Raw genomic sequence first — 23751 nt, forward strand, 5'->3', positions numbered from 1 at the left:
TAGTTGTTCACCGACCAGCTGTCAACATTTGGTCGCGCCTGGCGCAATATTTCTAGCTAATGGACACGTAGTTAGTTGCGTTGATGTTTTTTCATTCTGTTTTTTTATTCAAAAGAGCATTGCTGATACGTTGAGCTTGTCGTGAAGTTTTGTGGATTTTGATTCAATAATAATAAATAGATGTTGAATAAAGTTGATGTGCTGATATTGATTTGAAATTGAAATTGCCCATTTGAAAACCAGCAAGCAGTTGGGCAAGTTTTGATTTTGAAAAGCATAGCAATTTGTTCCACTACGACATTGTTCAATTCAATGTGATGACTTGAAAATCGAAAATTGCTACTGTAGTTGTTGTGTATCTTGACCCGACCAGTGTGCACCGAGGGACAGTAACAAGTTAATCGTAGTCCAGTGGATTGTTTGTGCAGATAGAATTGTCTCTCTCTGTGTGTGTGTGTGTGTGGGATGGATCCAGATTTGTCAGACTTTTTGAAATTTCGCTTGCAAAAAGTGGACGGCGACGAGGCACCGAACCCAATGCCTAGAAAGCCTTTGAAACCACTAACTTCGTGCAGATTTTATGGTGATTTTCCTGAATTTTCTCGACAACACATTGACCACTACTTTCGACTATTCATGAGGTATTTGGTTTGTTTGTTTGGAACATTTTGCAAATTTCAATAATCGATTTGCACAATTATTCAATGTGTTGTTCAGTTTCGACGACAATTCCGATGGTCGAGTTGGAATTGAATCGTTGAAACGTCTGATGGAAAAAGCCGGTACACCGCTGACTCACGTGATATTGAAAAAGATGATAGCCGAAATCAACGACTCCACTGATGATGATTCAAGCGACCACCAAGTCGGCTTTCGTGAGGTTGTAGTGGGCGGATTTATTTTTTTCTCCATTCAAAAATTTCTTCCTCTTGCTACTATTACTACTAATATTCTTCCGTTCCAGTTCATGCTTGTGCACAGCAAAGCTTTGCAATTGGAAAAGCTTGCAGCAGATGAAATGGACGACGGCGGCGGCGGCATTTTGACACAACTGCCTCCATGCATAAATGTTGCCGAAGATGGAGTATTGGGAGCGAAAAAATTCTTCCAAGCCAAAGTAAATTTCCATTCCATTCAATTCAATTCAATTCAATTCAATTCAATTCAATTGAATTCAATTCAATTCTTCTATTTAACTTTTCCACAACAATTCAATGGCATTTTGTTGCCATCAATTGCTGCTATTCCATTTGTTCTCAATTTCACTTTCGTCGAAAGTGGTATTATTTAAACCCATGTATATGATTAGTTTCCCTTCCCTACCCCCTCCCCATATTCTTCTTTACACCAGTTTCAAATACCGGCAACAACAATTGATTCCATTTTATTTTTTTTCTCTTCCATTTTTCAACAATATTCTTCCAAATTATGAATAATTAATATTCAATCTGTTCAAGATTGACAAGCTCGGCCAGAGTGCAGAGTTCGAAGCTGAAATCAAGCAACAACAGCAGATACGACGCCAACAAGACGAAGAACAACGCAGACGGAAGGCTCAATTTCAAGCTCGTCAAAATTATTTCAGCACTCTCAGATGAAAGAAACCACCACCAATAAGACGTCGCATTCAAAAATTTTGCTGTCTTTCTGTTTTTTTTCTCTTTTTATTCTAATTTTAACTTTCTGTAAAATTGCCGCAATTGATGATTGATCGATCGATCGATCATTCAGCTGAAATAGCCAACAATAGCAAGTAGTTTCTTCTAGAAATGCAAAATCACTCATGCCAATATAATCTGGCACATCCTATTTTTTGAAGATAGAAAAAAATAAAGTACAAAGCATATACGAATGAATTGAATGGGTTGTATTTTTCTTTTTTATTTTTCAAACACATCTACAAAACATCCACAACCAATTTATTCACCAAAGAAAAAATTCTGATTCACTACTACGCAAGTGGTGGTACTTTCAATTTTAACTAAAATATTATCAAAATTGTCTGTTCCAAATGGAAAGACAAGCAATATTCAAATATTTTCGCTTTTGCACGAAATCACGTACAACAAGCACACAGTGAAATCAAATCAATAAAACACACTGAGTTACTTTTTACATACGACTACATAAATACATTACATTACATTACATACATAGTAAAATTTACATACGACACCGACACCCAAAACCAAAACTGCACAGCCACCACCGTTGCCATAAGAACTTTGACGTTGATTTAGAAAAAAAATATGAATATAAATAGTTCCTTTCAATCGTTTCCATAAATTCAATCCCAGCTCCATTTTGTTTACCACAGCTCGTTATCATCGTCTAAAATCAAATTGCTTTTCAAATAAAAAATAATCATCATACATCAGTCAACTTTTCTCCATTTGTCTACACACATGTGCACAAAAACGATAAATCATGTGCTGAAAATGAAAATGTTTCAACTCTTGAAATATACGATAACACACATTGCAATCACATCATGTTCATGTTGAAAAAAATTGCTGTTCACTTTTTATCATTATTATTCATTTCCAACAATTAAAACTGCAAAATTATCAATTCATTCAACAAACAATAATACTTGTCCAGTATAAATCTAACATTAATTATTATCATTTTACAAAATGTTTTACTGAGATTAAATTTGAACAAAAATAAATTCTACCTTTCAGAAAATCATAGAAATTTTCAATATCTGTCTTCTCATTTGAATCTTTCTTCTTTTTAGTTTCTTCTTTCTTCTTTTCTTCATTGTCCTGTTTCTTTTCTTTTTCCAACTTATCTCTCTCCTCTTGCGCCTTTTCTTCTTCCAGATATTTTTTAAAAATCCTAAAGTAAATTATTTAGCAAATCAATTTACTTTATTTTGATAATCATGGAATCCTTAAATTTAACTGTTTAAATTTTTCATTAAATGAAAAAAATGCACGAAGTTTTTTTTTCACCAAGTTGCACTTGCAGCGTTGCTTAACTGAAGTCAGTATTTACTATCATTTCAAATTTACCTATTGAAGGCTGCGTCATCATCATCATTGTCATCAGAATCCTTTGATGCCGTTTCGTTTTTATCGTTACTGCAAATAAAGTAGAAAAACAATTTTCTAAAAAATCTTTCAATTGTAAAAGCATTTGTACCTTCCAAACAACATTTCATTCGGTATGTTCAACTGGTTATTTGCGAAAAAATCCATACTCAGACAAAGTTCTAAAGTACGTAAATGAGATAGAATTTCAGATTCATCGTATTTAAATGTCGTTGTAATGTTTTCTCATTACATAATTTAAAAGTTAAAACAATTTAAAATTGAATAATACATTAATGAACTTTCCTTAAATTGCACACAGTTACTATTCAATGGAAACTCTTCAACTCTTCAAATATCATATATTGCAATCAGATATTCATGCTGAAAATGCAACTCAACTTTTCATTATTATTCATATTCAGTAATTAAAACTAAAAATTAATTTATGTAACGTCTATTGCAAACTTTAATTATTATTTCACAAATGCTCACTGCAATTAAAATTTAAATAAAAATAAATTTAAGAATGAATTAAAGGCAAATTTTACCTGGAAAACTTTTAAATTTTGGATTTTCAAATTCCAAAACTGCGTTCCATTTTCTAAAGTGCATTAGTTAATAAAATGATTTGCCTTTTTTTAATAATTATGACATTCATAAATTTAACTGCTTCATAAAATTAAAAAAATGCATGAAACGCTCTTCACGAGCAATTTCTGCAGTACTGCTTAACAGGCGTCACTATATAGTATAATTGTAAATTCACCTAATTATCTCATCGCTTTTTTTTGCACATCTTGACTCCAACACGTCATACTTAGATTCCTTTTTGTTATTATCATTCTTTCTACAAATGAAGTAGAAAAAAGTCTATTAAGCAAACAATCATTAGTAAAAACATTTTTACTGATCGAAGAACAATGACGCCTGTAGTTTCAATTCGTCAATCTGTTTCATTAAAGTTGGCATTCCCGTTTCGCGTGGCAGTTCGTGATTACGTAAATCTTGTAAAAACTCTGGACCTTCAAATTTCAATTGTCGAACTGCATCTAATAATAAAATTTAAAAATTAAATGAAGTAAATAATTTTAAAATATTCCGTGAAACTTTTAAAAACAAATCATACTTATTTTATTTTCTTTACTTCGTTCTTCTATTTTTAACGGTTGTTCTTCGTCATTTTTACTCTTTAAGTCCTATAACATAATGTAACATACAACAAGCATCTTTCTATTATTTAATTTATGCTTTATTTAAAAACAATTAAAGCTAAAATCCTATTAATTACAGCAAAAAATTTGTATTAACTTACCTCTCATTAAAATTTTATAGTAGTAACTTGAATGTTACATAAATTGTCTTTTCAAAAATTAAAATAAAAGTATTTACAAGCTGAGCAAATCAATCTTTTAAAAAAGATGACAACGCAAAAAGTATGAAACATGAACTCTACTGCTCATTAGAGAAATGTTACATAATTCGTGTACTTCAAAAAGCTTTCAAATACTGACAAATATAACTGATCTTTCTGATACAAATTTAAATAAATTTAATAAGCGTTATGACAACAATTGAAATAAAAATAAAAACGTTTGCATTACTTTTATCCATTTTTTTGAGCATGATGGGCGGTGTTCTTCACCATGCTCAATCAATTCTGTCGGGAATGGGAAATCCATCCCACAGATACTGCAGATATACTCTTCTTTGTGTAAGTGGTCCTTGACGTGGTCCAACCACTCTGTTTCACCAATGATGCTCTTTCCACACTTGCAACAGTTGTGTTTATTCATAATCTATGCAAAAAAAGATTCATAATTTATCATTATCATCATTATTTCATCACAACAGAATGTATATATACTTTTATACATGCATACATAAGAATATTTGCTTGCGCTGACAAATCTAATATCTATTTTAAGTGCCAAAAAAGAACTTTAATTCACTTTGTCTGAGCATATTTTCCTCGAGATTTAATTATTAAAAACCGCTGTCAAGTAACAGATATGCTTTTTCTATTACAATGTGATTTTCGTGTTTTAAAATAAATAATTAATAAAACTGATGTGCGTTAAACGTCCACCAGTGCATAAAAATAACAAAATTCATTTTAAAACATATAAGAACCAACACCCGAGTTTTATAAAATTTATCCTCATATTTATAAAACAGCAATATTTTTAATCAGAAGACATTTAGAATGGGAAGGAAAACACAGTTATTGGAAGAATATTTACTGTTCGATGAGGATATACTCGTTCCTTCTCAAGGTCCTCTCTAATGATGTGAATAAGTTTTTACTGACCTGCTCTAAGAGGTAACCAACTGGATGAATTTGTCTATTATTTTTTACAGAGTTCTCCTTCCAGCATACGTAACTGACACCATTCCTCAATGTGGTCTCATTGTTGAACAGTAAATAGAACACAAACTGTGGCGCAACATCTCTAGAATTTCTGTAACTCCCAGGTGGGCCCTCATCAAGTGATAATGGGCCAGTTATAATATATTCAGAATGTGGCTGCATGCGATTATCTGGATTATCTCACTTCAGCTGTTTATAAAATCTCCCATAAACAGCACAACACTCTCCGGAAGATCATCTGTCAGTTCTCCTCAGATAGCAAGCTCTTCAGCATGGCACTGCCTTAGAACAATTATAAGTGGCATTGCTTCCGTGGTGTCCATACCTTAACTTATCGGAACTCTGAGTCTGTTTCCGCAATTTTCTAACAGTCTCAGTTGACGCCAGCATGTTGGCATTTAAATGAGCAGCCAGTGATGTGCCACTGGGTTCACACTGCTTGCCCATTCATCTAAACAAAGAATCAAAATTTTTGACAGGGTCGACATCATACTCTGCCTGCTGCTCTAACCACTGTTCTGCCTGGTTCTCTGGTTCCCTAAGAGTGTTATGGTCTGCACAGGCGGAAATTCATCCGTCATTTAAATAAAGCCAGAAATAATGAACAGCCAAAACTAAAGCAAGCGTTTCTTTTCTGTTTCCACTGCAGCTCTTCTCTGTTTATGTTAAGGCGTGACTGCCATAAATAACCAAGCCGTGCTGCCCTTGTTAAGTTTCTAGGAAAAACATTCCCACCTGTGTCCAAGTCTACTAGAAAAAATGTATTGAAGTTCGGATGGGGCAAATCAGGTAAATGGTCAATGACCATCTCAGCTAGACAAGAAACTAGACTTGTGCAGCCCTGTAGCCCCATCTATGGCTCTACCAGTCAACGGATGAGAGAGTCAAATTTTGCAACTCACCAGTAGTGGAAAGAAAGCCTTAATAATTGCCATATATTTTTATACACTAATGTAAAGACTAATTTCAGATAACCTCGGGTTTTTCTACATCAGTCTCATTTCCTTCCTATGACACTAAATGTCTGACTTCGTAACTGGCACTTCTTTGGTTTCATCTCTAAAGCCCCTGTCATCAGGCAATGCACAATCACCATGAGACATTCTATATTTTCCTATTTGGTTGAAGGGAACAATGCTACCCAAATCAGTGAAGCCTAAATTAATAGTATTTCCTAAAAGTGCCGTTGTTTTAGTAGCTGACAGCCCTAAAACATTATACAAAATTAAAGACAGCACCATGAAGTAGTACAACCGATGTGGCGCAGAAAACGCAATTTTAAAATTTTACATTGGTTTATTTCTGTAAGAATGCCTAAGCGGAAAGTAACTAGCTACTTGCGCGCCCTATCTACTATATTTTCTAGATTGAACTCTAATGTAACAATCAGATCAGACTGCTTGATAACCTCTGAATTAATCGCTTTAACTTGTAGAAACTTTACGACCTCTTTCGCATTTAGCATAAGACATTCTGAATACGAGGGAAAACAACGCGATGGGTTAAAATTCTTACTATTAGAAAAAAGAAAAATAATTAAAGTGTCAAATCATACCCCAGACTGCAGAAACGTGACTTCACAATAAGACTACCACACGCGAATAATTCACTTAGCATGTACTGTCACTATCTATTTCCTCTCACAGTGATAATCAAGTACAACATGGCCGCCGGTACATAGAAGATTTACCTCATTTCTGTGGTTGGTATATTCGGCTTTAAATATGGAGGAAGGTTATCAGTTATCAATGATTTATATTTTTTGCACTAAGTTTAAAGCATAGGATTTTTAAAATGGAAAAAAACATTAAATTATAAAAGTAAAGCATGCCTATCCTCTCCTGAAAGCATTAATGCTGATACATCATGCAATATTTAAGTTTAACTAGAACGCTAATCAGTGAATAATTTTTTCGTTTCTCAGAATCATTACTTAATTATTTAAAAATAATTAGCGTTTTTATGATTTTACAAGAAAAATAATTTTAAATATTAATTTGAATTGAAGAATATTAAAAAAGGAATATTAATTCACATGTGAAGTAGCACATCGAGCGTTACAGCCAATCACAGAAGAATAGAGTGAGCAAAGCTTAAACGAGAAACGTTTATTACTTATTTCTTACTTGATTATCTTCAAATGTAACGTAACATAACCTAACGGGATTATGCAGTAAATATCCTTCTTAAGCATAAAGTTAGATATTTACTGAATCCCAGAATAGACTCAGTTGCAAATATTGTGATAAATTTCTTTTAGCGCAAATAAATTTACCAAAATATTTTTAACAACATTTCCCATGAAATATGAAAATCTGTAAATTTTGGGTTTGAAAAAATGTTTTGCATAAAAATTACACAATAATTTAAGAAACTAAAATGAATCACAAAAATTTTCATGAAGACAGTTGCAGGATATGTTAAGATAAAATTCTAACACTGAAATTAAGGCTTAGCAAGATGAAGCTGAAAAGTTGAATTTTCAATTTTTAATAATTAAAAATTAAAATCTTTTAAATTTTAGATGATTCAAAATATTTTGTGATAAAGCAATGGTTGCAAAGTGCAGTTGCTGGAATGATAATAACATTTTCAATCTGTTTGAAAGTGATTTAAGCAATAATAAAATAGTTCATGCATTACCAAATCAGAAAAAAATTTGCATTCTTAAAATTACCTCTCTCACTTTCTGAAACATTAATACAGTAAGTAACTTATTCACTTGCAATTCATAATTACAGTATAGGGTGTATTATTTGTCGTTAGTTATGAACAGACGAACTAGAGTTGATAGATAATTTTATAAATTGTTAGTTTCTTTTAATTTCTTATTTTTAAAAAAAGCGAATTTCATTTTAGCATCTTTCGACAGATAAGAAGTTGTGCATCAAGCATATTCTGGTTGGGAAAAAAGAAAGTAATTATAAATTTGCAATGGTTTGTCAGTTTAAAATTAGTTTCACTTTTTATATCAGTATGCTACTGTGTAGGTGCATTTACTATGATTTCATAGTGCACAATACTACATTATGAACAAAAAAATATTTCATTCATTTGTCAAAAATACATTAGATTTGTTTAAACCTGCCTCATTATTTCATGATTGTTGTTTTATTTACTGGCTTTTATTTGTTAAAGGCAAATTAAATTATAGCATAAATGCTAATTAAACTTGTTGTAGGTAATTTTGCTACTATCATATTACTAGAAGCCAAATGAAAATTAATTACTATAATATAATCTGTATAATAACTATGTAGTTGTTGAATGCTTTAAATCAGTGATTCCCAAAGTGGGTGATATCGCCCCCTTAGGGGAGGGGTGGAAGGCTGGAAGGGGGGCGGTGGGAAGTAAGGGGGCACTTGGGGTGCGCTGGAAAATAACGGAACACATTGGAGGGAGGCGCTTGAACACAGTGTTTTAAGTTTTGTGCTTATATTGATATTTAAGAATATTGATTAATTATTTTCTGCTTAATGTGAAATGTGTCTTCTTCATCTTCTTTGCTTTGTCTTTTCAAACACTGATGAGATCGAAATGCAATTAGAAGAAGAATTAATTGATTTACAAACCAATGAAGAGTTAAAGCCGAAGTTTAAGAACGGATATCATTCTATCTGGTTGCAAAAACAAATATCTGACCTCTATCCCGGTTTATGGAGAATGGCAAGAAAGTTCCTACTCACCTTCCTATCTTCCTATTTAGTTGAACATGACTTCAGTGTGGTCACTGATTTTCTAACAAAGAAAAGAAGCCGACTGCAAATCGCCAAACATGGTGATTTACGACTGTTCCTTACCAACATTGAACCGAGTGTAGACAGATTAGTTGCAATGCACCAACCCCATCCATCACATTAATTATTTTCTCACTATATGTTTATTTTTGAAAGAACACTCGATTTGAATAAATAGTCTGTTTAAAAACTCATTATTTTTTGGCAGTAATTTAGGGGGGCGTTTAAAAAATATATCTCTCAAGGGGGCGATAGCCTGAAAAAGTTTGGGAAACTGCTTTAAATGTTCATTTCATCCCAATAAACTTTGAAGATAACTCCGGTGCTGTTTTACGTTTCTTTGGTTTTTTAAAATAAAAAAGATTTATTAGCACTATCAAAGCAGATCAAAATTGAAAAGAAGAAAATGAAGGGCTAGTTGAAATTATTTTCATCAGAGTAATATAATACTTCATTTCATGATAATTCTTTTAGAAGAACATCAATATAAAGTTTATGAATATACTATATGTATTTATTTAAACATCATCTAATACTTATTAATAAAACTACAAATAGCTTCTTTCCTTATGAAATCAAAAATACTATTTTGACTGCATTTTAGAACAATATATAATTTTACAAACCTTCACTATTTATATCACAACTGTCAATTTTTTCAGAAGCGAAGCATTTCTTTATTAGTTGATGCAGGTTATATTTCAAAAAATTTTGTTTCACTTTAATAGTTTTGATTCCATCAGTAAGACAATTGAATATAAAATAATGATTGCATAGGCATGATTATTCATTTATGATTTCTTTGATTACTTCATTTTATTACTTTTATGATTTGAACAAATTAGATAAATTATTTTAATGTGATGCATTTCTTTCTTTAAAATTAATTGTTTTACTGATATTCAAGATGGCATTTTCAGTAAATTATTGTTGCTTTTTCTTATATGCTTTGTAAAGTTCATCAATAGATGGGAACAATTGCTGTTTCCTTCGTTGAAAAGTAATGAAAATGTAGAAGTATTATTCGAAACATGAATTCAATGGATAAAAGTATTGTCGCTGTTTGTATAGATAAAATAGATGAACTGACTTCAAACAGCAATGAGCAGGATGTTGAAAAACTAAACGGTTGTTTAATTTTAATAGAAAAATGTGCATAATTCAATAATGCAGTACGAATGCAAGGGATTAAAATTTATTCCTACTGCAGTTCATATATCAGTATTTTTTTGCTTTTTGAAGAATGAAAATTATTCCATTCATATGTTTTGCAGTTACTCTTATTATATTAACATTTATTTCTGGGTAGAATTGTTTGACACATTCTGTTTCACTTAATAAAAGTGGTATTTCTAATTATTGTATCTGCATTAATCATAACTGTGGTTTTGAGTTATGCATTATTTAAATCATTACTCATAATACCATTTAATACCCAGCTTTTCTTTATATTATGTTTATGCTTATTACGGTTTCATATACCAAATGATATGCATTTATTTTACAGATCACCATTTTATTTTGAGAGCACTGTTTTAAAAATATACTTGAAAGTTTAATAATAATGAGCATCACAATTAAATTATAATCCATTGTTTTTCAAATGAAACCTCAAAAATTACTTTCTGCTGTTAAGCATTCTAAGTAGTGCATTTGATTCTGTTAATATAAGTGGTTATTAGGCTCAGGTTACTGTAGTCAAACCATTCTGTGGAAGTTCATCCACTGTTGTTTATCCTTTTTGAAGTTGGTAGTAATTTACATCATTATGTTCTTTTAGCATTGAGCTAAATTTTACAAAATTTCTAAATGAAGACTGTAAAGTCAAGTATTAGATATCTGGATTTTGAATTGCCCAACATTAGTGTAATGTTTGCCTGCGTTCACTGATTAGTGAAGGCGTTTTATTGGTCTCTTTTTTCATCGATTCAAAATGGTATTCATATGATTCGCTTACATGTTAACGCCTCTGATTTGTGGATGAGGGTTAGAATTCCATAGTGTATATATGTAGAAATTTTATTAAGTGCGCTGTTTATTAGCTCCAAATAATAATTTGAAATTTTGAAAATCTTAGGAAATATTTATATCTGTAAATTATAGGAAATTATTTTTAAGCACTAAGATAAGGGAAGAAATTAAAATTCCAAAAAATTAAAGTGCAGTGGGCAAATTCTGTTCTAAGTTGGAACAAACCTACATGTTTTCTTCATATCTCTTACATTTATGTTTCAGAATGAATAGAATGCAAAAAATTGAAGTTGTATTTTAAAAAGCAGTGCAATTCTGGCATGTTATTTTCCCCACGATATAAAAGTATATGGCTTTCTCTGAACTTTCTTTATTCACGTTTTTCAAGTCTTAAATTCTGTTGCATCGATAAAACACCAATAGGTCCAAAGTATTTTCTGTTCTGCTTTAATTGAATAGAATTAAGACAAAACAGCATTTTTTAATTTAACGATTGGTTTAAATAAAAAAAGTTAAAATTAACTGAAAATAATATTTAAAAAAATTTGTTGTAAATCAAAATAAAAGTACTGTTGCAATAACAAAAATTATTAAATAACATAAATGTGCAACAATTCAAAATGAAATTCAGGAAAAATTCAAAAAGGCTGAAAATCAAAATCGTTTGCACAGGCAATTTCAAATATAAAATAGCAAAACTGCAGTAGCGCTTGTTTCATGATCAACACCTCAAAATCTAATCAGTCGATAAATGGATAAAAAATCGTGGCTTCTTTTTATACGCTGCACTGTTAATTTTTAAAGGTACTTTTTATGAAAATTAATAATAATGTTTAATAATGCACTGGAAAACATTTCAATAAAAGCAAAAGAATAATGTTTCGTTAAATTAATTAATTTTTCATTATTAATAAAATAATAGATTGTTAATTTAATTATTTCAATTTTTGATAGTTTAAAGTAACAATATATTATCAAAATAATGATAGATAATTACTTATTTTACTTACTTTTACTTTCAAATGTTACTGTAGTACAGTAATCTATTTCAATAGCTTTTTGTACTTTTTTCAATATTTTTATTTTAGCATCTCGGAACACTTATGCTTTGAGTGTTGATTAATTCTGTAATATTTGTTGCGTTCTGATTAGTGTGATATTCAACAGACATTGCTTATTACAATATCCATTTAGTTTGAAGCTTATATTCATAAACTAATGCAGTTCAATTTTAGCAGGATTGTTTTACTGCAGTCATGAGTAACCGCATCACGGATAACATTGAAAAGCGACTGATTGAAACCGGAGAACGGGAAAGACTTACTGAACTACTTCGATCTTTGCTTCGTTCCAGCAACTGGGCCGAAAAGGTATATTTGATATCATTATAATCTGATAAAATTCACTGAAACATTTCTAGGTTAGAGAAGAATGTTTGAAGATTATACAGCGTGATGGAATCGATGGCATCACCGTTGAAACTGTCGTTACGGAGATTCTTCCCACTGCTCGCAGATTGGTTCCAGAATCAATAAAACGACAGCTTTTGGAACAACTGCAGCAGTTTTGTGAAGAGGAAACTGAATAGTTCATTTTAGAATGATGATATTCCATCGAGTAATGAATGTTATCAGAGACTACATCGATAAGTTTAATCATTTAATCCGTTTATTAATATGAACTGATGATGATATAACGACTGATAATTTTACATAAAAAATTTTTTCGAATTCGTTTTACCAGAGAAAAATTACGAAAAGAAAATTTTTAAAAATTTCATTTTATTTTCAAAAGCTTTGACAAATCAGCACTTCAATCATAATCACAAATTTTTCGAAGCTTCAATCACAAGTTCGGCCACATATTTATACGTCGACGACATTAACGCTGTACTTCGTAAAAAGCATTCTTCGACAAAATAATTCCAAGATTTCACCATATTGCTTTTCACTTCTCGATATGTCGGAAGCTAAAAGTGCTTTCAATGAACTAGGTTATAAATTTATATTGTAATAAGAAAAGAAAAGACATCTTTTCATCGTCGTTAAATGCTCAGTGGCAAAACTTGGATACATTTGAAAGTAAACTGCTCGAAGAAACTTACTTTTTTATAAGCTGAAACCGCATCATGAAAAACCCTTTCCTCAAGCTGTTCGTAAAGCTGCTGTCCGCGAACTGTGTCTGTTTCCCATACCCCCAACTGATGAGTGATAAAAGCTGCACCTCCAACAATGGTAACGCGAGTCAAATTTCTAAAAAGCTTTATTCGTAAAATTTACTTTCATATACTTCTCTCACTTTGTAAACAAAACTAGATTGACCATTTCAAATAATGGAAAATTTACAATCCTTTCCTAAAAACAAATAAGCCCAATACAGTATATATTTTAAACAATCAAGTAAGAATAACATATTGCCAAAAATTTGTTGGCTACAGTGGTATCTTGTTCACGGTACAGATGGATCGCTTGATATAATTTCCGAATTAATAATTTGCATATTAATTTTAGCTTTGTAACCGTGCTATTCACAAGCTGGATTTTCCACGTGAATCATCATGAAGCGTCACTTTATAAATAAATGGGAAGTTAATATAAAGAAGTTATGAAATAAGTTTTCGCAAACTGTAAATCACTTGGAGAATTATTTATTCTCCATCAAAAAAGTTTTATTTGAGATCAAATAAATCAATAAAAAAATATTCACTAATTAATTCATTACAGTAAGATTATTTAGTTAACAGTTTTATTTGGATACATAGATAAGCACTGAAGTTCATGTTTTACATTTCTAAATTATTTAAAATTGCATTATTTTTCAGTTGAATCATTTATGTGAGAAAAAATTTATTCGTTAACAAAGAAGTTCACTTCTAAAACATTACGAATACCTAGATGAAAATTATTTAATTCGGTAAAACAATGGTAACTGAACAATAAGTAAATATTGGCGACAATAAAAAAGTACCATGTAGATTAGTCGCCACTATTTCCTCTGCTTTGTCTGCTGGATTTCCATGCAGAACCATTTCCAAATTAATATGACATTTGATTACTTAATCGATATTAGTATGTTAGTTCTTTTCAGTTTCAAAGTCAGTTAGTTTCTCGAAAAGATTTATTATATATGTACGTAAATTTCAAAGGCCCAATGTAAATAAAGAACATTCGCATTCATAGCGCATTTAAAATCTGCTTTCCTACATAATTTCAAAACTGCTACGACCAAATACACTAAACAAATAAATAAACATGGACCAATCAATCGATGTTGCAATTTGTATCAAGCGGCACATTATTTAATACGGTGAATAACTGGCTCCTCGTCTGAAATGAATAATTTGAATTGAAGTCTTTATATAAAAAAATGAACAACCTATAACGAAGACGACGATTGGAATACAAATAGCGATAAGCAACTCGTCCTCTCATACGTCTTCTGTTAAAACCCATACCTGGACGATTTGTACGCTTCTCCACAACCTAAAAATGTTAATTAAATGTTTAAATAATTTCAATTATAATATAACTATACCTTAATCTGACGACCACGAAAAAGAGTGTCAGTCATGGCCAAGGACGCTCGAGCAGATTCTTTATCCGCAAATTCGATGTAAGCAAATCTTAATATTAAAAAGTTAAAATAAATTCTTAAAAAAATAAATATTTTATCAACAAATTAGAAAACCCTTTTGGACGACCACTGTAACGATCACAAAGAATAGTAATGCGATTTATAGCACCACAGCCATGAAAATGTGCCTCCAGTTCTTCAGCTGCAGCTCCGTAGTCAACCTAAATATTTATTTTACTTGTCTTCACTTTTAAATCTAAAAGAAATCGTTTTCCTCAATAATACAAATGCCATTTGAGAAAAAAAATTAAAATAAACAAGGAAACTCAAAATAAAAACATAAAATAAAAACACGTTTATCGTTGTGAAGCAAAATTTAACACTTGATAAATGTTATCAATGTGCAAATATAAATAATACATGTTCTCACATTTCCAACAAAAACTGAACGAGAATCCGCTTCAACTTTTTCATCGGAAGTAAGTGGTGGTGGTGTTGGTGCTGAAACACAAACAACCATGCACAAAGAAAGTTAAAAAAGTGAAATGTACATTCATTTAAAACGGTCGACATTTGTTTTTCCACTTCCGTATGCAAATTTCTAATAAGTTGTGCTTCTTTCTCCATTTCTTTCAATCTAGCACGAATCTCTTCAATTTCCTAAGAAAAAAAACACTAACACTAATATATAACAAAATAATATATTTTTATACCGGATCTAGATCACTTGACTGATCCAAGGTTTCTTCATCTGACGCTACCCCAATATCCAAATTATCACCAAAATCATCAACATCATCTACTTCATCCATGATATCCGCTAAAACTGAAAAATAATATAGTTAAAATCTCATGCAGTTTTAAAAATTGCAAACGTACGAATATGTGAAAGTGACGTATTATAATAAAAATGGATTATATCAAAGATTATTAACATAAAATATAACTAAGCTCAACAACTGAACAATACGTATCGAAAAATGCAATTCGCATATACGAAATGATACTCATTTCTAATTACGTAAATGAAGTTTCAACATATCTATGTATATAAAAAACATTTTCACATCACGCTCAAACAATCGAAAAACGACAAAAGAAACCAACAATTACAGTACATGTTTTTATGGAAAGTATATTGATTTTCAAGTATCTGCTTATAAAAAATTGTTCATGTTTTTTTGTATGAGGAATTACATAGCCTTGAAATATATATTTTTAAACTTATATATACATAATGCGCATTATGCATAAAAAATCAACAGAAACGGCTAGCACTTAGATGAATTTGATAAATGGATAAAATTTACTGTCAGAAATTATTTAATATTTCAATGTTACTTAAAATTCTACATTCATAATTTTAAAACTGAGCATGTACATCTTTATATAATGGATTTCAAAAAGTTGTAACCAGAAATGATATTTTTTTCATATATGAAATTCCGTAAAACACTTTATTACTGTTAGATAAGAACGGGCGTCATCACTGCCATACAACTGTAAGAGCATTGATAGGTGATAACTTGAGCATCAGATTTAGTTAACATTAAGTAAAATTCTCATCTCTAAAGAATCAGATTGCATGGAAGTAGACAAATAATCACATTACATTTCTTACATGGATAGAAGCGTGTTTTATCTCACTTCGTCAACTTTCATAATTTATCATTCAAATTACTGCATTTTACTGTTGGCTATTACCTATTATTTTACTTTACTTAAAATGAAATACATTTTAAACATCCACACACAAAAAGTGCATACTTTTAATTTCATTTTCAGAATGACAATGTGCAATAATGACAGAATATAATTTGTGATTTATAATATATGCACGGACTAGCAAACAGGGTCTTAGTCATACGGGGAGTTCCCATCTGGAAAAACGATATCCCATGCTCAAAAGAACGAGAAACATTTCAAAATTAATATTTAAAAACTTCTGCATTTCAAAATTGGGAGCTTTCGACAGAACTGTTAAAAAAAATAACAAAACATTTAATTTTGCGCAGGCGGCGGTGGAATAAGAGAAGAAAAAAATGAAGAAACAAATACACGGCAAGTGGCCCAAAAGACGTTCCAAGCACTGCGAGTTGTAGTCTGTTGTTGCTGCTCCTCATGTTGTTGTTGTTGACCATCATATTGCTGTTCTTGTGGCTGTTGCTCTTGTGGTTCCTGTTCTTGTGGTTGTTGCTTCTGTTGCGGTTCCCCAGTGACTGCAGAAGATGCACTCGACTGTGTATTATCGTCGGAAGCTGCAGGTCCATTTTCACCGTTGACTTGTTGTTCATTATTTTCCGTACGTAGCGGACGTTCCACTGCTTCATCAGCCTCGCCATTAAACCAACGGGCTTGCATCAGCAAAATAATTGACCAACCAAGCGCGACAATTCCAAATCGAGCAAATGAAGAATACAAATACAAAACTGCCAACAATATCGCCAGACGACAATATCGATATATATTGTCTATCATATCTCGGGGTTGAGCGTCGTCGCCGTGTGCATCATGCTAAACGTAAACAGTTAAATAACAGCATGATAACCAAATGTAATTCAAAAATTCCCGGCTTTCTATCTGCAAATAAAACCATACCATCAACAAATATAATACCGTACGTTTTCTACAACTGCTGCAGCTGGAGCTTCATTCTCATACTGCTGCTGCTGCGGTTGTTGTTGTTGTTGCTGCTGCTGTTGCTGTTGTTGTTGTGGCCATCCAGAACCAGGTAATTGAACACTATGATTTGTAATTCGTACCAGATGTTGCCAAGCCATGTATGCATTCATCAAGTTCATATAATGCACTTGCATTAACCACTGCTGCTGATTCATCGCAAGCTGTATCTGTTGTTGTACTGAAGCTGTATCTAAATGCATATTCGATGTATCAGCTTCACCTGTCATTTCTAAATCAGTTAAATTTGCTGGTGTGTCTGTAAACGATTTTTGTTTCCGCAATGATTCTTTTTTTGCGTTTGCATTTGAAAGCGATTCAATCACATCCCGACGGCTTAAATGAATCACATGATTTCCAGACAATTCTGGTACCAAATAATCATAAAGTCTATTAGAATCTTGCATCAAAAAACCAGCATAGATCAAACGCAAATGGCAGATATCCTAAAATAATCATCAACTGTAATTACTAAACAATACTGTCAACAGCTCAATCATGTTTGTCATTAACGATTTTGTAATACTCACTGCTAAACACAAAAAATAAGGAACTAGTTCAATTAAATATACAAAACGCAAATCAAAAATGTAATCTCTAATATTCAATATAACATCCTCAGCATCACATACATTTAAAGACAAAAGTAAAAGTACAATGTACACTTAGTTATTTCTGTTTTCTGGCAATTCCTCGATGCAAACGGCTTGATCCACAATATAAATTTAACATTTTAGGTGGAGTGAAGCTCTCAAAACTGAATCTTAAAATAAAAGCAACTTCTGCGGAAAATTATGACAAAAGCAAATTATTCGACCAATTATAAGTTTCCAATTAATCTATAATTATAAGAACTATTTCACTAAAATACATTTTATTCTAGGAAAAAATACTATACTCATGCTCTCAAGTTGTCGTTTCAGAAATGATTATTAACATTCCTCACGTCTGTTAAAAAATATTATGAAAATTGAAGCTTATAAAATGTAGACATTTATTGCAGAGAGCTTGACAAAGTAACTAAAAATCTGTTTCGCTAGCAAATAAAATTACAGATGTGAGGGACGGAACAGCTTGCAATAACTAAAAAAATATTCATTTTTATTCACTTTTCTCATAATTATCATAAAATAAATTATGTTCCTTTATTTTAAATCATAACTAAAAGAATAAATTATGTTTTTAAAATTATAAATAATGTTGAGCATATAAATTACACATGCATTCATTCTATATGAATTTTTCATTAACTTCTTCATATTGAAAACTATTTATTTCAAAACATAAAATTAATAAAACACTAAATAATTTGTTTTACAGCATAATATGAAGAATTCTAACAATAAATAAACTTACCGGATTTCCAGGCAAATTTTCTTGAATGCGCTTCTTTAGATCAACCACTTTATCCAAGCTGGTAACAGTAACCACCAACTCTTCCTCTTCTTCAGGATAAATGGAACGAATTACGACTTGCTCACTGTCACCCATCAGTTTTACAAAGAGAGAAATCAAAAAGAAAGAACTTTCGGCTGTCACTAACAAATCAGTCTGCACAAAGCATGACGTATGATAACTGTATATTATTGAAAAGTAAGTATAAATGTAATATTATTGTTGAGAAAAGCGCCAATTTTTTGTGATCACATAGAATCTTTTATGTATATTTATTAATAAGTACTATTTATCAAAGAATTGTATAAAAATCTCTATTAAATAGTTAAAAAACAGTTATGTTAAATTATTTTCTAATGGCTTATATTTCTACTAATGTGCTTGTCAAGAAGCATTCCTTTACAATTGTTGAGCAGATGGTGCATGAAAAAGTAATTTTTATGCAAAAATTTATTTCAAACACGCCGTAAGTTTTAAACTAGTCTTTGAAAATATTTCTAGAATATTCAGATATTTGATAATTGATTTATGTAAATATTGCAATATTTCAAGTAAAAAGTAAATTTTAAAGTCATATCATGCATGTACATATTTAATATAAGCAAAATATTAATATTTTTGAAGTAATAAAAATTATTATAATAAACAACTACTAACAGTCTTTAATTAAAGTAATTTTACGCTTGGTTTAGTAGGAAAGTTTATCTTAATTGAAAAGCTGCCTAAATAAATATCAGTTTTACATTTTATCACAGTCTTCAAAGCAAATTGATTTTCTGATGAAATGAAATTGTTAAAATTTTCGTCACAGTGCTGATTTTATCTTAATAAAAGAATTTAACATTTGAATAAGTTTCTGGAAAACGCGAACTGTTTACTGTATTGTAGTTAAATGACTACGAAATGTAAAACTCATTTGCATAATAATAGAATAAATGATCTTGTAAATAATAACATCAAAGAACAGTCAATGTAAATAAACAAATTTAAGAAAGCCAATTTTTTATTGACATCCTTTATTTTTCTATGATGAGTTCAGGACTGCTCTTTTAAATTAACAACAAATATCAGCACTAAAGAAAAATTACATTATGTAAACATTAGCAATATTTGCATATGGTGTTTGGCAAAATATTTTCTAGATAACATTTTCGCTGCAAAGACAAAGTGAAAAGGTGACGTCATTTCATACAAATGACATGAATTTTCCTTTGCTTATCTAAAAGCGCAGTTCTCTGTCTTATCTCTAAAAGTATATGTACATTAATGATAGAATGCTTCATAAGTAATTCTTTAAAATTCAGCATTCCTTCCTTTTTGTTAAACAGTATATTTTGCATTCTTTCAGAAAAGCTGAATTAAATACAATGATGCTGCTTGTCCGAACAATCTTTGCAATAGGTCTTCTCAGAATAGGGAGCGGCTATTCTAACAAAGCGCTCGAAACATATCAAGGGTAAGCAATGAAAAAATTTTGTGAATAACTTATTTATGCCGTAATTAAAATGCAATATATTATTATCATTTTACATTGTTATCATTATTTTGAAGCCATATTTTGTTAGAAGCTGTGCCAAGCACAGAGCAACAACTTATCACATTGCAACAATTGATTCATTACAATAATAGTGAGGTGCAGTTGAAGCATTTAATTAATTTTTCTATATAATAATAGTCATACTGTATAGATCGATGTTTGGACATTATCACCGTCGATTTGGAAAAAATCTTTAATATTGGTTGCTCCACAACACCATTATGATATATACAAACGTATGCTTGATGATGGAATTAAAGTCAAAATTGCTATTGATCATTTAAAAAGGTAATGCTCAGCTATGTGCTTTGCTTTTCAGCGTAAAGTTATTATTTAGAAATTATATTAAAAAATATTTTCTTAAATAGGAAATAAAATGCTGAAAAAAAACAATTCACATTTTAACTAATATGTATTTTAGCATGTTTGCAACGCATGCGAATATAATCGAAAGGCGTATTCATAAATGTAATTTTAGTTCAAACGATTTTGATATTAGTGAATATCATACGTATGATGAAGTGAGTGACGGTTTCTGCTTTTGCTTAAGTTTAATTTGCATTTCATTTAAAGATAGCAGAATATATGAAAATGATAAGTTCTCAGCACCCAAATTGGACAGAACTAATTTCTGTTGGATACTCTTTTGAAGGACGTGAGTTGCTGGCTATAAAGGTATCCCATTTTATGTACAATTTTTTTACTTACAAATTTGTTTATCAGATCGGTACGGCATCGTCATCATTTTGGATTGATGCAGGAATTCATTCGAGAGAATGGATTTCTGTTTCATCTGCAGTGTTTATAATTGGCCAGGTTGGTAATAATTTTTGATAAATTATTAAGAAAAGTGAGAAATAATTTTTTACTGCTGTGCAGCTTCATAAACAATACAATTTGGATACAAATTTAAGAAGACTTTTGAGTGAAACCGTAAGTTGGATTATTTTACCAGTTTTTAATCCAGATGGATATCAATTTACCTGGAAGAAGGTAATATCAATGTTTCATGCTAGCTATAAATTAAATTAATTTGCTCAAGGATCGACTGTGGCGGAAATCAAGAAGTAAATATAAAATGCCATTGTTTAAATCTTGCATAGGAGTAGATCTCAATAGGTAAAATAAAGTTTAATATTTAAAAGAGAAATTAGAAATTGAAAATATGACTTATGAAAATTATTTTAGGAATTTTGATATGGATTTTGGAGGTTAGTTACGAAAGAATTTGCTAGCATTTCATTAAATATGTGATTTCAGGATCTGGATCCTCTAGCAATCCTTGCAGTAACGTTTATCATGGAAAGTATTCATTTTCAGAGCCAGAAACAAGAGCAGTGATGCGTTATTTGTCTAAAATGCAAGATAAAATTAAAGCATGCATTTCTTTACATTCCTTCGGTCAGCTTTGGCTTATGCCTTATGGAAATAAGCAAGGGCATTATCCGACAAATTATAGAGAAATGGTAATTTAAAATTCACTTATCATATACATAAATTAATTTATTTACTTATTTATTTATTTATTTATACACACGAGGATTTTATGATATTCATTCCACTTTTCAGGTGAAATTAGCTAACGGAGCTGTTAAAGAGTTGAGAACGGTACATCGTTCAATATATAAAGTTCTAAAAGCTTCAGATTTATGTAAGCATCGCAAACAGTAAATTTTTTATATTTTTTTAAGTATGTGCTTTCTGAATTTGAAAAATTGAATTTTTTTACTTTAAGAAAATGTGCAAGCCACAGATGTTCAAGTTTTTTAATTGTTATAAAAACGCCAGTATGACGTAGTTCAATCTTATTATTCATATAAAATCTTTTTTCATGATTAATCATTTTAAACTTAAATTATTGAAGTAATGCTATATTGCAACTTGCAGTTAATTTTTATGGTATTCTAAAATTATTATTAAAATAAATTTATCAAATTAAAAGATATCTTATTAATTTTTATTCATAAATATAGACATATCAACTGGTGTTGCGGCTGACTGGATTCTTAATGCCACTAGTACGTATCCATTTCAATTTTGAAAACTGCCTTTATAATTTATGAATCTTTCAATTTAGGCATTAAATATGCTTTTACCGTTGAACTACGTCCAGAAACCCCAGAAAAAGGAGGCTTCATTTTGCCTGAAAAAGATATAGTTCCCACAGGCGAAGAGGTTATTTTCAAAAAAAGTTTTGTGTAAATTATTACAAAAAGTATTACAACAATATTATAGATTTTTATTGGTTTGAAATTTATTGCTGAAACTCTAATCAAACTTGAAGACGCTGATTAATTTGCTTCGAGTTGCTTGAAACTAACGCACCAACATTTTGACGTTGGTCAATATAGATTCAATCAAAAGATTTGTTTTAGAAGTTTTATGTTCAATGCAAAATGCAGAACGTACGTATTTTATAATTATAATAACAATAAATAGTGTTGTTTTTTCATTCAAACGTATTTACTTCTAGAAATATTTTTATCATCCATTGATATTTAGATTTGACGAAAGTGAAAACTTATCATTTATAACCGTTGACAAACTCTAATTTTTCACATAGTAGAGATAAATTTTAATGATTTAATTTTATAACAAAATATTTAAAGTTGTCAATTTGTCATTCAACTGAAAAGTCTAACATTCGCCATGTTGTCATTTATATAGAAAATATTTCTATTTAAAACAGTATAACGTGATATTGTTTAAATTTCATCATAATGAAAATTTTTATCAATCTGCCACATTCTACATTGTTATGATTTGAAGCATTAATGCAGTTATTTTTATTCTTTCTATATATACGATTGTGTCAACAGAAGAAACGCAAAATATGCTTTACGAATAAAGTATAATTAAAGTATTTCAAATACATATCACAATTTAAAACTGCATGCAAAATTTGTGTTAGTTAATTCTATAAATAGTTTTATAATTGAAATTTTCGGTTTTATTTAATGCAATGCAATATCATATCCTTATTAATTAAATACTTTATTCATATAATAGAATTTTTTAATATATAAATATGCATCACTTGATTATGCAAATTAATTCATACTATTAGTGTTACTGTTTTTGTTATTAGTTGCATGCTTAAAGATAAAGTGATAAAGGCAAACCTTTAGAATGTGCTAGTTTTATGTTCGACATAAGCTCATCACATTATAAATATATAATAATGAATATAATCATTGCAAATGTATATCTCTAGAATAGCTTTTTATGTATTACCTTATTGCGCCCTCACTATTATTAATTAACTATTAGCAAAATTTTAATTCCTGTGGACCTTTAAGAAGGACAGAATTCTTTTGTGAAAAAAGCATGATATAGAAAATATGTAAAACATTATAGCAGTCAACTTTGAGAATAAAACCTACTACACTGATAGAGAGGGTCGCGGCCCCGGCCGGTAGCGTGGGAACAAAGCACTCAAATAGTAAAGATAAT

At 30.4% G+C, this 23751-nt stretch overlaps 8 protein-coding genes across 8 annotated transcripts; 4 read left to right on the plus strand and 4 right to left on the minus strand.

Moving 5' to 3' along the window:
- The first annotated feature begins 465 nt into the window (after positions 1-465).
- Tsp_05483 (EF-hand domain-containing protein) lies at positions 466-1598 on the plus strand. Its single transcript, XM_003371769.1, has 4 exons — positions 466-641; positions 718-880; positions 965-1117; positions 1458-1598. Exons 1-4 carry the CDS (start codon positions 466-468, stop codon positions 1596-1598), a joined length of 633 nt encoding a protein of 210 aa, XP_003371817.1.
- A 935-nt stretch (positions 1599-2533) lies between these two features.
- On the minus strand, positions 2534-3650 carry Tsp_05482 (hypothetical protein). The gene is made up of 5 exons (XM_003371770.1): positions 3587-3650; positions 3148-3217; positions 3018-3086; positions 2678-2841; positions 2534-2556 (listed from the first exon to the last, which is right to left on the minus strand). Exons 1-5 carry the CDS (start codon positions 3648-3650, stop codon positions 2534-2536), a joined length of 390 nt encoding a protein of 129 aa, XP_003371818.1.
- A 291-nt stretch (positions 3651-3941) lies between these two features.
- On the minus strand, positions 3942-5568 carry Tsp_05481 (zinc finger protein). Its single transcript, XM_003371771.1, has 4 exons — positions 5347-5568; positions 4640-4834; positions 4165-4234; positions 3942-4087 (listed from the first exon to the last, which is right to left on the minus strand). Exons 1-4 carry the CDS (start codon positions 5566-5568, stop codon positions 3942-3944), a joined length of 633 nt encoding a protein of 210 aa, XP_003371819.1.
- A 3321-nt stretch (positions 5569-8889) lies between these two features.
- Tsp_05480 (zinc finger protein) lies at positions 8890-9267 on the plus strand. The gene has a single exon (XM_003371772.1). It carries the CDS (start codon positions 8890-8892, stop codon positions 9265-9267), a length of 378 nt encoding a protein of 125 aa, XP_003371820.1.
- Positions 9268-12370: 3103 nt separating this feature from the next.
- Tsp_05479 (enhancer of yellow 2 transcription factor-like protein) lies at positions 12371-12702 on the plus strand. Its single transcript, XM_003371773.1, has 2 exons — positions 12371-12484; positions 12535-12702. Exons 1-2 carry the CDS (start codon positions 12371-12373, stop codon positions 12700-12702), a joined length of 282 nt encoding a protein of 93 aa, XP_003371821.1.
- Positions 12703-12936: 234 nt separating this feature from the next.
- Tsp_05478 (hypothetical protein) lies at positions 12937-14142 on the minus strand. Its single transcript, XM_003371774.1, has 4 exons — positions 14082-14142; positions 13646-13682; positions 13219-13366; positions 12937-13083 (listed from the first exon to the last, which is right to left on the minus strand). Exons 1-4 carry the CDS (start codon positions 14140-14142, stop codon positions 12937-12939), a joined length of 393 nt encoding a protein of 130 aa, XP_003371822.1.
- Positions 14143-14374: 232 nt separating this feature from the next.
- Positions 14375-17419, minus strand: Tsp_05477 (polyadenylate-binding protein 2). The gene is made up of 6 exons (XM_003371775.1): positions 17379-17419; positions 15239-15347; positions 15118-15188; positions 14802-14908; positions 14649-14736; positions 14375-14596 (listed from the first exon to the last, which is right to left on the minus strand). The coding sequence occupies exons 1-6, from the start codon at positions 17406-17408 to the stop codon at positions 14375-14377; spliced, it is 627 nt and encodes a 208-aa protein (XP_003371823.1). The 5' UTR covers positions 17409-17419.
- Positions 17420-19117: 1698 nt separating this feature from the next.
- Positions 19118-22982, plus strand: Tsp_05476 (putative carboxypeptidase A2). The gene is given in 17 exon segments (XM_003371776.1): positions 19118-19192; positions 20066-20217; positions 20313-20394; positions 20450-20586; positions 20720-20819; positions 20872-20973; positions 21022-21114; positions 21178-21291; positions 21341-21365; positions 21487-21509; positions 21559-21604; positions 21619-21764; positions 21868-21965; positions 22034-22059; positions 22272-22316; positions 22376-22473; positions 22908-22982. 17 exon segments carry the CDS (start codon positions 19118-19120, stop codon positions 22980-22982), a joined length of 1437 nt encoding a protein of 478 aa, XP_003371824.1.
- The last annotated feature ends 769 nt before the right edge of the window (positions 22983-23751 follow it).

The sequence above is a fragment of the Trichinella spiralis genome (assembly GCF_000181795.1).
Source record: "Trichinella spiralis strain ISS 195 chromosome Unknown Scfld9, whole genome shotgun sequence".
Lineage (NCBI taxonomy): Eukaryota > Metazoa > Nematoda > Enoplea > Trichinellida > Trichinellidae > Trichinella > Trichinella spiralis.